Source organism: Pan paniscus, chromosome X, assembly GCF_029289425.2.
Source record: "Pan paniscus chromosome X, NHGRI_mPanPan1-v2.0_pri, whole genome shotgun sequence".
NCBI classification, from domain to species: Eukaryota; Metazoa; Chordata; class Mammalia; order Primates; family Hominidae; genus Pan; species Pan paniscus.
Window position 1 is genome coordinate 100,289,629 of NC_073272.2, and position 13,212 is coordinate 100,302,840.

General features: G+C 42.2%; 1 protein-coding gene across 8 annotated transcripts in view; it reads right to left on the reverse strand.

Moving 5' to 3' along the window:
- SYTL4 (synaptotagmin like 4) overlaps nucleotides 1-13,212 on the reverse strand; it is a 59,040-nt gene that overhangs the window by 10,517 nt on the left and 35,311 nt on the right. For all 8 annotated transcript variants that reach the window (XM_034949657.4, XM_008962743.5, XM_034949656.4 and 5 more), the window contains 8 exons: nucleotides 9,228-9,329; nucleotides 8,683-8,758; nucleotides 8,195-8,285; nucleotides 7,976-8,079; nucleotides 6,482-6,574; nucleotides 5,198-5,376; nucleotides 4,810-4,912; nucleotides 4,121-4,282 (listed from right to left, as the gene is read on the reverse strand). In XM_034949657.4, coding sequence (XP_034805548.1) covers nucleotides 4,121-4,282; nucleotides 4,810-4,912; nucleotides 5,198-5,376; nucleotides 6,482-6,574; nucleotides 7,976-8,079; nucleotides 8,195-8,285; nucleotides 8,683-8,758; nucleotides 9,228-9,329 — 910 coding nt within the window. The remainder of the gene's footprint in view (nucleotides 1-4,120; nucleotides 4,283-4,809; nucleotides 4,913-5,197; nucleotides 5,377-6,481; nucleotides 6,575-7,975; nucleotides 8,080-8,194; nucleotides 8,286-8,682; nucleotides 8,759-9,227; nucleotides 9,330-13,212) is intronic.

Consider the following 13,212-nt stretch of genomic DNA (forward strand, 5'->3'; position numbering starts at 1 on the left):
AAATGTTCCACTTATATTAAAATATATTCATAGTTGTACATGTGAATATAAATGTATGTAAATAACGATTGCCATTATCACTTATGTTAGCCCTTACTATGTACTAGGCACTGTTATAAGTACTTTAGGTGTATCATTTTGTTTGATGACTGTCTCTATGAGATAGGTACTATTAACTCCATTTTACAACTGATGGAAGAGAGGAACAGAGAAGCTAAGTAACTTGCCCAAGGTCACACAGTTAGTAATTGGCAGAGCTAGGATTCAAATTCAGACAGACTGGTTCCAGAGTCCATGCTTTTAAACATTATACTACACTGCATAGAAAAACCCAGGATATGAACAAACTTATCCTCGTTTCCTCTAGGGAGGGGAACAGAATAGGGAAATGAAAGACAACTTTCCCTTTTTTACTCTATATTAACTTTTAGTGTCCTTTTAATGAGAATAGTATATATCATTTGTATGGTTTTTAAAAATACAAAGTATTTTTACAAGGTATTTTTAAAAAGAAGGCTTGCAGGGGAAAAAAAAAGAGGGCTTTCAGTCAGGTGCAGTGGCTCACATTTGTAATCCCAGCATTTTGGGAGGCTGAGGTGGGCAAATGCTTGAGTCCAGGAGTTCGAGACCAGTCTGGGCAACACAGCAAAACCTTGTCTCAACAAAAAACACAGAAATCAGCCAATGGGGTGGTGTGGGCCTATAATCCCAGCTACTTGGGAGGCTGAGGCATGAGAATCACCTGAACCCAGGAAGCGGAGGTTGCAGTGAGCCAAGATCGCACCACCGCACTCCAGCCTGGGCGACAGAGCCAGACCCTGTCCCTCCCCCCAAAAAAAGAAAAAAGGAGGGCTTGCAAAGATTTGAGGGCTAGGTGAAACTCTGTTACACGAATTTGGATATGCCACAATTATAAATTTTGCATTTAAGTTATCTTTGATCAATGTCTGTCTCTAACACTGTAGCCGAAGTGCCAAGAGACAGAAATCAAGCCTATTTTTGTTCATCCTAGTATGCCCAACACTTAGCAAAGTATCTGGCACATAGTAGGTGCTCCACAAATATTTACTGAATGAAGGTAAGAGTGAACGAATGAATGTCTGAGATGAGCAGCAGGTGGCCTATTGTCTTTGGCTTTGATTGGCAGAACTGCTTCACTCGATTGGCTCTCTCGGCATGACTTTGTTCCTTGTGCTTTAGTATCCAGAGCATGAGCTGGTGCAGACTAGAGGTGCCCTTTCACCTGCCTGTATTTTTTTTTTTTTTTTTTGAGACAGGGTTTCATTCCCAGAGCCCAGGCAGGCTAGAATGCAATGGCGCAATCTCGGCTCACCGCAACCTCTGCCTCCCCGCAACCTCTGCCTCCCAAGCTCAAGTGATTCTCCAGCGTCAGCCTCCCGAGTAGCTGGGACTACAGGCGCACACCACCACACCCAGCTAATTTTTGTAGAGGTGGGGTTTTGCCATGTTGCCCAGGCTGGTCCAGAACTCCTGAGCTGAAGCGATCCACCCACCTCAGCCTCCCAAAGTGCTGGGATTACAAGCAGGAGCCACTGCACTTGGCCTTGCCTGTGTTAATTGGGGTTCCTCTAACTTAGGTCCTTACCAATGCTAGGAAGGCATAATCCCCATAAGTTTGGATCAACATACCACATACCCAGAACACACAGTTTAATATATGTGAGAGAGACAAAAGAATCAGGAGGTAGATGCAGGCAAGGGAAAACTGAATAGGAGCAAATGGATTGCTAGGGAAAAAACAAAAAACAAAAACAAAACCAGAAACAACAAATGTAGAAGTTAAAATCGATATATAATATGGGAATGGTCTTTCTGTTGTTTATAAAATGTCTACACAATTTATTAATTCCTAGAAAATTATTTTTTAGAAAAGTTCTGTGAACTTCAGTGGACTCTTAAAAATTGGAGTTTAGCATTAGCTAGAAACTGGCATATTTGTTTTAGTAGCACATTCTTATTCTGGCTCCAAATATTTACAAAGAGCAAAGACCTCCATGTTAATGTGGTTTCTTCTCTTTATATAAAAGTTTTATTGGCAGTAGTTCATGATGGTTTACAGTGACATTTCCAATATAATTATATTGACCGTAGAGAATGACTTGGGTGCCAAATGGTTAAGAAATTCTAAATTTGTAATAATATGTTATACTTTGGTAATAATTTCTTTCCTGTCTTTTTATTGATATATAATATTTGTATATATTTATGGGGTACATGTGATATTTTGTTACATCCATCATTTTGAACATTTATCATTTTTTTGCACTGGAAACATTTCAAATCTTCTAGCTATTTTGAAATACACATATTTTTATTGACTATAGTCATCCTACTGTGCTGTTGAACAAATTCCTGTTTTTATTAGTATTTAAAGGGACAAATTTAATGTTGTCACTATTTTTTTTTGCAAGGGCAACAGCTATCAAAATATTGGATTTATATTTCCTTTCACTCAGCAATTCCACCAACAGGAACTTCTCTGACAGTTACATTCACAAAAGAAGACCAAGATATATTACAGCATAGTTTTAAGAGCAAAAAAGAATTCAAACAACTTAAAGGCCTATTAGTGGGGGAATGGTAAATAAATTATAATACAGGCACATGAAAAAATACTATGCAGCAGCAATTAAAATGAGATAGATCTGTAAGTGATGGCACAAAAGGATGCCCATGATAAATGAAAAAAAAAAATGTGTACAATGAGGTCCATGTGAACCCATTTGTGTAAAAAAAGAAAAAAATACATATAAATACATGGATGCATATCTGTGCTGCTTAATACAAAATTTCTTTCTTTCTTTCTTTCTTTTTTTTTTTTTTTTGAGACAGAGTTTCACTCTTTTGCCCAGGCTGGAGTGCAAAGGCGCAATCTCGGCTCACTGCAACCTCCGCCTCATGGGTTCAAGCGATTCTCCTGCCTCAGCCTCCCAAGTAGCTGGGATTACAGGCTTGCGCCACCATGCCCAGCTAATTTTTTTGTATTTAGTAGAGACGGGGTTTCACCATGTTGGTCAGGCTGGTCTCGAACTCCTGACCTCAGGTGATCTGCCTGCCTCCGCCTCCCAATGTGCCGGGATTACAGGCGTGAGCCACCATACCTAGCCATAAAAAATTTCTAGAAGGATACACAAGTAGTGTTAACACTGGTTATTTCTAAGGAATGGAACCTACTTTCCTTTTAATATATTTTATGTTGTTTTAATTTTGAATCATGTGTACATAAGTCCATTTTTGCTTAATTTTCTTAATATGGTAAAAAGTTCAAATGCTTAAAAAGGGGATATAGAGAAAACTAAATATTCCTTCTACCTCAGTCTCCATTCCTAGAGGCAGCCACCATGACTAGTTTCTCATCTAACTTCCCAAAGTCTATGGACCATGTAAAACCATCCCACATTTAAAACGCTAGTGCAAAAAAAATAAGATGAACTTTGTCATGTCATTGTGTAGTTCTGATAATCAAGAAGTTGCTGAATAAGTCCTCTGTTTTAGCTATTTCTTCTTAGCCAGATGATTTCCCTACATTATTTTGTAGTTAAGTGACTCATCTAGTTGGCAAGTGACAGAACCAGGATTCCAATACAGGTCTGCACTCAGATCCCAGGCATGATTATGCCATACTGCTACACTGTGGCCCGAGGTGCCACCTCCAAAGTAATATTTCCCTGGCCTCTGTAACCAAGAGCATAGCAATTGGAGCTCCATGAATTGCTTTACTTCCCACTTGGAAGTAAAGCAGTGGCTTGGCAAAAGGGTACAGATTAGGATATACACAGAAGGTTAGCTCGGAGAAGAGGTGCGAGTTAGGATGTTAGGATACACCCAGATTCTGGAAGGTTAGGAGACAAAGTTTGGTACACATATGAAAATTTTTTCAAAGCAAAACCATGGCTTCACACTTTGCCTGGTTTACACAGAACTCACACTTGATACACAAATGCCTCTGAAATTGCTGTCAAACTCAGAAACACCAGCAGGGGGCACTAGAACTCCAGAGAAGACTACATTCAAAGACGCTACCAACATAGACCAGCAGAGGCTACTGCAGACAATTCTACCTCAGATCCAAACTGCAGGAGTTGTTAAAGCAGACTACCTTTCCATGTAAAGGGAGGCAATGATCCAGTTTCTTATCAAGCTTCCAGGAATCCATCTGGATCTCTGCCTCTCCAAGGAAAGTGTTTCTGCCAAAACGACCATGATGCCAAACTGAGAACTGCAGGGTCCTCTGGGCCAGGAGAGATTCTGGGATCTCATACTGTGAAGGGAAAGTAAAAGCCCAAGATGATTAGTTAAGGGTAATTCTTCAGACAAGATTATTCCAAAACCTGAGCAACCATTCCTGAAGTCACTAGTCCTGAATACCAAATTACTTTATGTTCCCTGAGCACTTTGAGTTTCCTCACTCAAAGCCTCAACTTAACTCATTTTATAAAAACCTACCATATTCCATAGGAGGACCTGGAAAATTCATTTTTTCTTAAGTGGATGAGATAACACTGGATTGTCCAAAAAGAACTGCCAAGGAGACTCCTTATCTCAAATGTCTTTTTTACATGAGATTTGTGGCCATGTGAATCTCAAACTTCACAACAATCCAGGAAAGGCAGATCACCTTTGTTCTCTTCACTGGGAGATCAGGATGTGAACAGATACCCAACGTATCCTCAGACACAGACATGGCCCACTGAAGCCCGTGTCACCTGGTCATGTTGCAGAGGAATAGCTACAGCTTAGGGCACAAGACAGAACAAGTTCTCCTACCCTTGAGGTCTAGATACTTACCCTCAGCGTCTCATCATATAGTGGATTAATAGTGTCCCGCTTGATGCTGGTTTTTCTTTTTCCTTGGCGGGACTTGTCAGGCAGAAGGTAAGTCTTCACATATCTAGAAACCAAAGACAGCACTGAGTAATTTGCTGGCCTTTCTCAAGCCTGCTTTTCACTTTCCTCCTCTCCATATAAATATGCCATGGTGACATGTGATGTCAAAAATGTCACCTCAAGCCCTCTTAGACATGCCATTCTTGCTTTTTCCCAATCCTGGTTCTTTTCCTACATTACACCTCCCTGCTCCCCCAGAAACAGATAAGCTCTGTTCAAGAGTGCCCGGACAGATGCCGGGGTCTGGTCTCTGGTCTCAGAGCATCAGTCAGGTTCCAGAAGCACTCACGGGTTAGAGCGCTTCTTGGCTTCATCAGCATAGGCCAGCTGATGGCACTCCTTCACATGGACAACCAGACTCTGGGTTTGCTGCTCATACTTCAGGGAAAAGGCAATCCTGCCAGTCACAAAGATGTTCCCGAAATCACCAGCTTCACTGTAGATGCTCATCATGCTGCCGATCGTACTCTGAAGATAAAGCACCCACGAACATCTGGGGAAGGCACACTCCCCCGCCCGCATTGCTCACATCTTCCCTCATGATAAAACCACAGTCACTGAACAGAAGTTTCAGAAGCCCCTGCAATAAGCCAGTGCTGCTGACATTCCTTGACCCAGAGGGTAAGAGAGAACTACCAGCACTCAAAATTGTTCAGGTGAATGAATCAGCTCATGGCTCACCTAGCCTCTTAGCTTCTCTTCCTCAACTCTTTTTACAAATTTTAGTGTTCATTTTCACCTGCCCCAGGAAGTGGGCAGGGAGCAGAGGCAAGGTGCAGTTAAGTCCATCTGGGGAATGTGTTATATACACTAAAACACCAGCTAGAAGGGGGTTAGTTACTAACTAAAACAAGGTGCCTTAATTATCTGTGGGTTTCTCTTATCCACCTTATGTCTTATCAGGGCCTACAGAGAAAAGAGATTTGGCCAGAACTGGGAGTGAGTGGGAGGGAGGAAACCCCGCCAGAAGTGAAAAGGCACCTTCCTTTCTGGTAGTAATCGGTCATGCGAGCTGACATTCTCTTCCTGTGTGTGAGTGTGAACAAATTCTGTTCACCCTTGTTCCTGTTTCCCTAAATATCAATCTTCATGCTTATGACAGAACCAGGCCCTGATTCTTAAATGTTCCCTTTAAATTCATTATCCTGACTGGTATTATTGCTTGTTAACCATACCCTGATGTCGATCAACCCTGCCAGAGCCCCTCTCATGACACTCACTTTCTTTTAATGTTGAGAATTTGGAATGGGCTATGATGAAGAAATCTGATCTTGCTCACTTCATAGCCTGGGTGCCCCTTTAGAGGATAAGTTAAGGTTATTGTTCACAAAGCTGTGATGAAAAATGTCCCAAGCTGTAATGTAATAATCTCCAGGTGGGGGCTCAGGAAGTCACCTAGATGTACACTAAGCACCTATAGTCTAAATTGAGGATAGGAACAAACAAATGATCTTACTTACCTGAAAAGAGTGACTAGGATGGTTTCCCCAGGTCCCGAATCTGCTCTAGGGAGGTGCTTCTTTTCTTCCTAGTACCCCAACATGCCTGTAACCACAGATCTAATAGAACTTACCATGGAGGAGCCACTTTGCATGCTGCTTCTGGCTAGCTTCTGGCGATGTAACTTCACTAGGTGGTCAATGTCTTCTTCTTCTTCTTCCTCTTCCTGGAACAATAAATATAAATTCAGAGTTAATAAAAGAAAGACTTTTCTTTAGCTTCAAAGACTAATATCTTTCCTTTAAAGCTCCAAGTTGCCATGTGTATGCGTACGCACACGTACTTCTTTTTTTTTTTTTTTTTGAGACGGAGTCTCACTCTTGTTGCCCAGGCTGGAGGGCAATGGCGCAATCTCAGCTCACCGCAACCTCCGCCTCCTGGGTTCAAGCAATTCTCCTGCTTCAGCCTCCAGAGTAGCTGGGATTACAGGCACCCGCCACCACACCCGGCCAATTATTGTATTCTTAGTAGAGACGGGGTTTCTCCATGATGGCCAGGCTGGTCTCGAACTCCTGATCTCAGGTGATCCGCCTGCCTCGGCCTCCCAAAGTGCTGAGATTACAGGCATGAGCCACCATGCCTGGCCTCATATCCTTCTTTTTACATGTCTTCCCATTTCAAGGTTCCCAGCTCTATTCCAACCATCCTTCTCATATCTCAAAAGAATAAGATAAGAATATTTAATGTTTTTCATAGAAGCTATAACTCTTTTCCATTTGACTTTCCCCAACCCTCTTTACATTTTAATCAAAAGAAGTATTTATTTGAGCCCCAGCCATATATCCAGCAATTTATTAGAAAATAAAAGAGATGGTCAGGCGTGATGGCTCACGCCTGTAATTCCAGCACTTTGGGAGGCAGAGGCGGGCGGATCACTTGAGCCTAGGAGTTCGAGACCAGGCTGGGAAATACAGTGAGACTCCCGTCTCTCAAAAAAAAAAAAAAATTAGCTGGGTATGATGGTTCATGCCTATAGTCCCAGCTACTCAGGAGGCTGAGGTGAGAGGACAGCTTGAGCTCAGGAGTTCAAGGTGGCACTGAGCTATAATTGTACCACTACACTCCAGTCTGGGAAACAGAGTGAGATGCTGTCTCTTAAAAAAAAAAAAAAAAAAAAATTGGGAGGCCGAGGCAGGTGGATCACCTGAGGTCAGGAGTTTGCGACCAGCCTGGCCAACAGGGTGAAACCCCATCTCTACTAAAAATATAAAAAATTACCCGGGCATGGTGGTGCACACCTGTAATCCCAGCTACTCAGGAGGCTGAGGCAGGAGAACTGCTTGAACCCAGGAGGCGGAGGTTGCAGTGAGCCGAGATCGTGCCATTGCACTCCAGCCTGAGAAACAAGAGCGAAACTCCATCTCAAAAAAAAAAAGAGATAGCAAAGACAGTCCTTTCCTTTAAGCAAATCAGGAACCAGATTTACTTTAGAAACTTGGGGGTATCAAGTTTCATGTTGCCTTTTCTTAAAGAATTAAATAGGTTGACTGAGAATATCAGGTACTAAAGCCAACTCCAGATAAGTAAAATTTCATATAGTGACCAAGTAAAATATAAGGGCACCTACCATATCCACATTGAGGCCTGGGACGGATTTGCTTCTGTCTCCCAAGGAGCCACTTTCATGTACCACATCTTCTGGGCGAAGATCTATCACAGATTTAGTGTACTCTGAGGGGAAGACCAAAAAAGCCAAATCAAAGAGACCTATTCTTCTCCATACCAAGAGCCCATCAAGGGTACTCAGAACTTCAGTCCTGAAAGACCAGTAAGGGAAACCAGTTACCTGAAGGCCTGAGGATTTTTCTGGTGTTCTTCTTAAATATCATCTCACCCTCATCCACAAATACCACATTTTGACCTCCAGGCTGAGTTTCCTAGGAAGGAACAAGGGCAAGAAAATGGAAAAGAACAGATGGATAGGTAGAAGGAGTGAGTAAGGAAGGACAGTCTTAAGAAGAATAAGGCTCAGATTTTCGCTAAACTATGACAAACTTAAAGGAAAGATTAAATGCCTAGAAATAGTACAAAACCTATTTTCTCACACATTTCAAACAAAACTTCAGAAAATGCTCCCAAGTGAATTTGAACTGAAATTTGTTTAGTTGAAATTCCTGATTTAAATTCTGCCTAAGAGAATGGAGGGAGGGAGGGAAGAAAGAGGAAGAGAAGAGTGAGGGGGAGGGAGGGAGGGAAAGACGGAGGGAGATAGGAGGTAAAGGAGAAAAGGAAGGAAGGGAGGGGAGGAAGGTGGCTCAATAACCTGAAGCTTACCTTTTCTACTTGAGATTTGGGAGCAGACATCTTCTTCCATTCTGGAAAGAGGCCAGATTTATCCAGAGAGTCTCTCCTGGAGGTAGATTCAGAAATTATAACTAAGTCACCTCCTACCCTTCCCCTTCTACCCAGGGATCAAAGCTCTATGGAAGGAGAGCCAATGGCTTGGGTCATCGTAATAACCAAATTCAGAAGGTACACTTCGCATGTGATTTACCTGGAAGGAATGCAGAAGATCAGATAGGCAACTTTGCACAAACACAAACACTCACACCCTCATTCTTAAGGGACAGCAGCATCAGTTGCTACTGGGCTAAGAAGAATACTCCAAGATACTGGGGGAATTGACTAGAGATGTCAATATGTTCCAGGAAGCTGTGCTCAGAGCCAAATCAGTAGACGTGCTACTGAAAAGACTTCTGTTGAGGACAGAGAAAATACTTCGTTCAACTTCCTGAGGACAGAAGTCAGGAACACTGATGCTGCAGAACAAAATCACAACTTGGGTTGAGAGGAGATGAGGGAAATGGGGGGAACCCCACCTGGAGGTGCTATCCGAGTCAGCTGTGAAGCTATCCAGACTCTCACTCTCAGCTTCCAATGCACTCTTTCCACTTTTCAGCTTTGGCACTTCAAATAGCACACTAGAATAAAAACCAAGAGCCAATATTGAAAAGAAGCAGGTTCTCCTGCCTCTAGTCAGGCCTCTTTCCAATCCATTCACAATCGTAGCCTGAGTGATCTTTCTAAAATAAATATGAGTATACTTTAAACATATAATAAATTAATTAATTAAGAAATAAGGTCTCGCAATGTTGCCCAGGCTGGAGTACTGTGGCTATTCACAGGTGCCATCATAGTGCACAACAGTCTCTAACTCCTAGGCTCAAGCAACCCTGCTGCCTCAGCCTTCTGAGTAACTGTACCATGGTGTACCAGCTGAGTACAGGCATGTACCATGGTGCCCAGCTGAGTATACTTTTTTTTTTTGAGACGGAGTCTCACTCTGTCTCCCAGGTTGGAGTGCAGTGGCGCGATCTTGGCTCACTGCAAGCTCCGCCTCCTGGGTTCACGCCATTCTCCTGCCTCAGCCTCCCGAGTAGCTGGGACTACAGGTGCCCGCCACCATGCCCGGCTAATTTCTTTGTATTTTTAGTAGAGATGGGGTTTCACTGTGTTAGCCAGGATGGTCTCGATCTCCTGACCTCGTGATCCGCCTGCCTCGGCCTCCCAAAGTGCTGGGATTACAGGCGTAAGCCACCGCACCCGGCCCTCAGTATACTTTTAAAACTCTTCAGTGGTTCCCCATTGCTGTTGGGATTTAGCTGAAACTCCTTAGCATGGCAAGAAATCCTCATGATTTGGCCCCTGCTCACCCTCTCCAGTCTCATTTTTCACCCCCTACTCCTCCTTCAAGCTTTATATTTTAGAAAGACAAAGTTATTTTGTTTCTCTGAATATCCTGAAGCTCTCCATCTTCCCTCTTTTATCTGCCTAAGATATTCTTTTCACAATGGCCACTTTTCTTCACCTGCCTCAATCTACTCCTGCTTCAGGTCTCTCCTTATATGTCAATTCCTCCAGATCTCTCTGGCCATGCCCCCACCCTAAGTCTCGATTAGTAACCTTCCTCTGTGCTCCCATAGCATCCTGATTTCCTAGTAACAGTCACCACATATGTAACTATTTATGTATTTTAAACAAATTATTTAATTGGTTCAATAATTTAAACAAATTATTTAATGTCTTTCTCCTCCATTCGACAAAGTTCCATAAGATCAGTGACCACGTATCTTATTTACTGATGTGTTCTCAGTGCCTTGAAGAGAGACTAGCATAGAGTATGCACTCAAGTATTTTTATTGACTGAATTATTGAATAAATGCCCTCAGTGGGACTGAGATATATCCATAAATAAGCAGTATGTCTAGAAGACAGTATTCAGGTGACCAGAATTCTTTTTTTTAGCTTAATCGCCTTAATGAAGGATGACTCTGGGCATTCAAAATACCAGTTCTCATCTTTCAAGGGAAGGATACGGTTCCTCGGCCCCTTACCTCAAAGAATTAGTGAGAGCAGCAGGAAAAGGGGGGAAAAACATCCATTCTTCCTCAAATATCTCAAATAACTTCCCTTGGCTCCCCGGACACCACACTCTCCTGGTTTCCTCCTCCAACCTCACTGGCTGCTGCTTCTCAGTCTCCTTTGCTAGTCCTTCCTCCTCCCGTAGACCTCTAATATTTAGATTATGTCCAAACTTCTTCCTCGGGCTGCTCCTCCTCTCTATCTAGAATTATCCCTAAATGATCTCATCTAGTCTCATGGCTTTAAATATCCTCAATAAACTAATAACTCAAATATATTTATTTTTGTTTTTTATGTTTTTTGAGGTGGAGTCTCTGTCACCCAGGCTGGAGTGCAGTGGCACAATCTCAGCTCACTACAACCTCCACCTCCTGGGTTCAAGCGATCTCCTGCCTCAGCCTCTTGAGTAGCTGGGATTACAGGTTTGTGCCACCATGGCTGGCTAATTTTTTTATTTTTAGTAGAGACAGGCTTTCACCATGTTGGCCAGGCTGGTCTTGAGCTCCTGACCTCAGGTGATCCATCCGCCTCAGCCTCCCAAAGTGTTGGGATTACAGGCGTGAGCCATCATGTCCGGCCTCAAATTTATCTCTTACTCAAACTCCAGACTTGTTTTTCCAATGGCCTACTCAATGTCTCCACGTGGATGTCTCAAACACAGCAAGCCCAAAACCAAAGCCCTAATCTTCCCCCAAAACTACTCTTCGCTCTGTCTCATCAAATGGCAATTCCCTTTCATTTCTCAAGTCAAAAACGCTAAGAATCATCAGTTACTCCTCTTTTTCTCACAATACAAATCAAATCTGTCAGCAAATCCTCTTCAATGTATACCTAGACTCTGATACGTTCTCACTGCCTCCACTGCCATTACTCTGGTCCAAACCACCATCATGTAGCTCTTGGATGGTTGCAGTAGCCTCCTAACTAATCCTGCTTCTTCCCTTGGCTTTGACTTTCCCTCAACAGCCAAAATGAGCTTTTAAAATGTAAATCAGGCATAGAACTATCATATGACCCAGCAATTCCATTCCTGGGTACCTACCCAACAGAACTAAACAATATATGTCCACACAAAAATGTTACATGAATGTTCATAGCAGCATTATTCCTAATAGCCAAAAGATGAAAACACCCTAAATGTCCATCAATGCATGATTAGACAAATGAAATGTGGTATATTCATATAATGGATTATTCATCAATAAAAAACAATGAAATTCTGATACATGCTGCAACATGGATGAACTTTGAAATCATTATGCTAATTGAAATAAGCCAAACACAAAAGGCCACATATTGCATGACTGCATTTATATGAAATGTCTAGATTAGGCAAATCCATCAAGACAGAAAGCATATTAGGGGCTGGGGTAAATGAAGGTGACTACTTAATGGCTATCGGGTTTCTATTTGGGATGGTGAAAATGTTCTGAAATTAGATAGTGGTGATCTAATTTCACAACATTCTGAAAGTACTAACAATCACAGAACTTTATACTTTAAAACTGATTAAAATGATTTTATGTTATGTCAACTTTACCTCCATTTTTAAAAAGAAGACAAAATAAGGCTGTGCCCCTCAGAGCCATCCTTCTTACTTGGAGTAAAAGACAGAATGCTTACAAGTGCCACCAAAGTCTTAACATGATCTGCTTTTCATCCCATCTCTGTCCTCAACTCCTTCCTCAGCCTCCCTTGCTCACTCAGTTTCAGATTACTCAAAAGTGCCAAACAAAATCTCACCCTAGGGTCTTTATACCTCCTTCTTTCTCTATCTACATGCTCTTCCCCCAGATACCCTAAGGGTTTGCTCCCTCATTTTTTTCATATCTTTGCTCAAACGTTACCCTGTTGTTAAGACTTGCCCTGGCTATCCTAAACAGTATATGTACACACATTCATTCCTGGCACTCCCTATACCTTTGGTCTACTTCATTTTCTCCACAGCACCTGTCAATATCTGATATACCATACATTTACTTGACTATCTTTTTATCTCCCACCCCAGAAATCTAAGCCCCACAAACAAGAGGCCTTGTATTCACCAGTGCATCTCAGGGTCTAAAACAATGCCTGGCACATAGTAGGCATTCATAGATATTTGTCAAACAAACAAACTAACAGATGCACAAAGAATGAGGTAACCAAAATCTATAATGTCTTAGCCAGTAAAGAATAAACTCTCCAAGTTGTCACATGATGTTTGACAGTTCTGTGAAAACAGACAGCAGGGCTGAAATCCTAGTACTTACAAGAGGTGAAATGTCAGTCATTCCTTGAAAGATGTATTACTTGTATAGCACAAGACATAGCAGGGGGGCTTGATTTCATTTTTTACTTTAGAATTGTCCTTTTTCCCCTTTTGTCCCCACCCCCACCCCCGCCAAAAAAACCCAAGCAGAACCATTCCTCCAGAGAGGTAGTTTTAACAATGGTCCATGG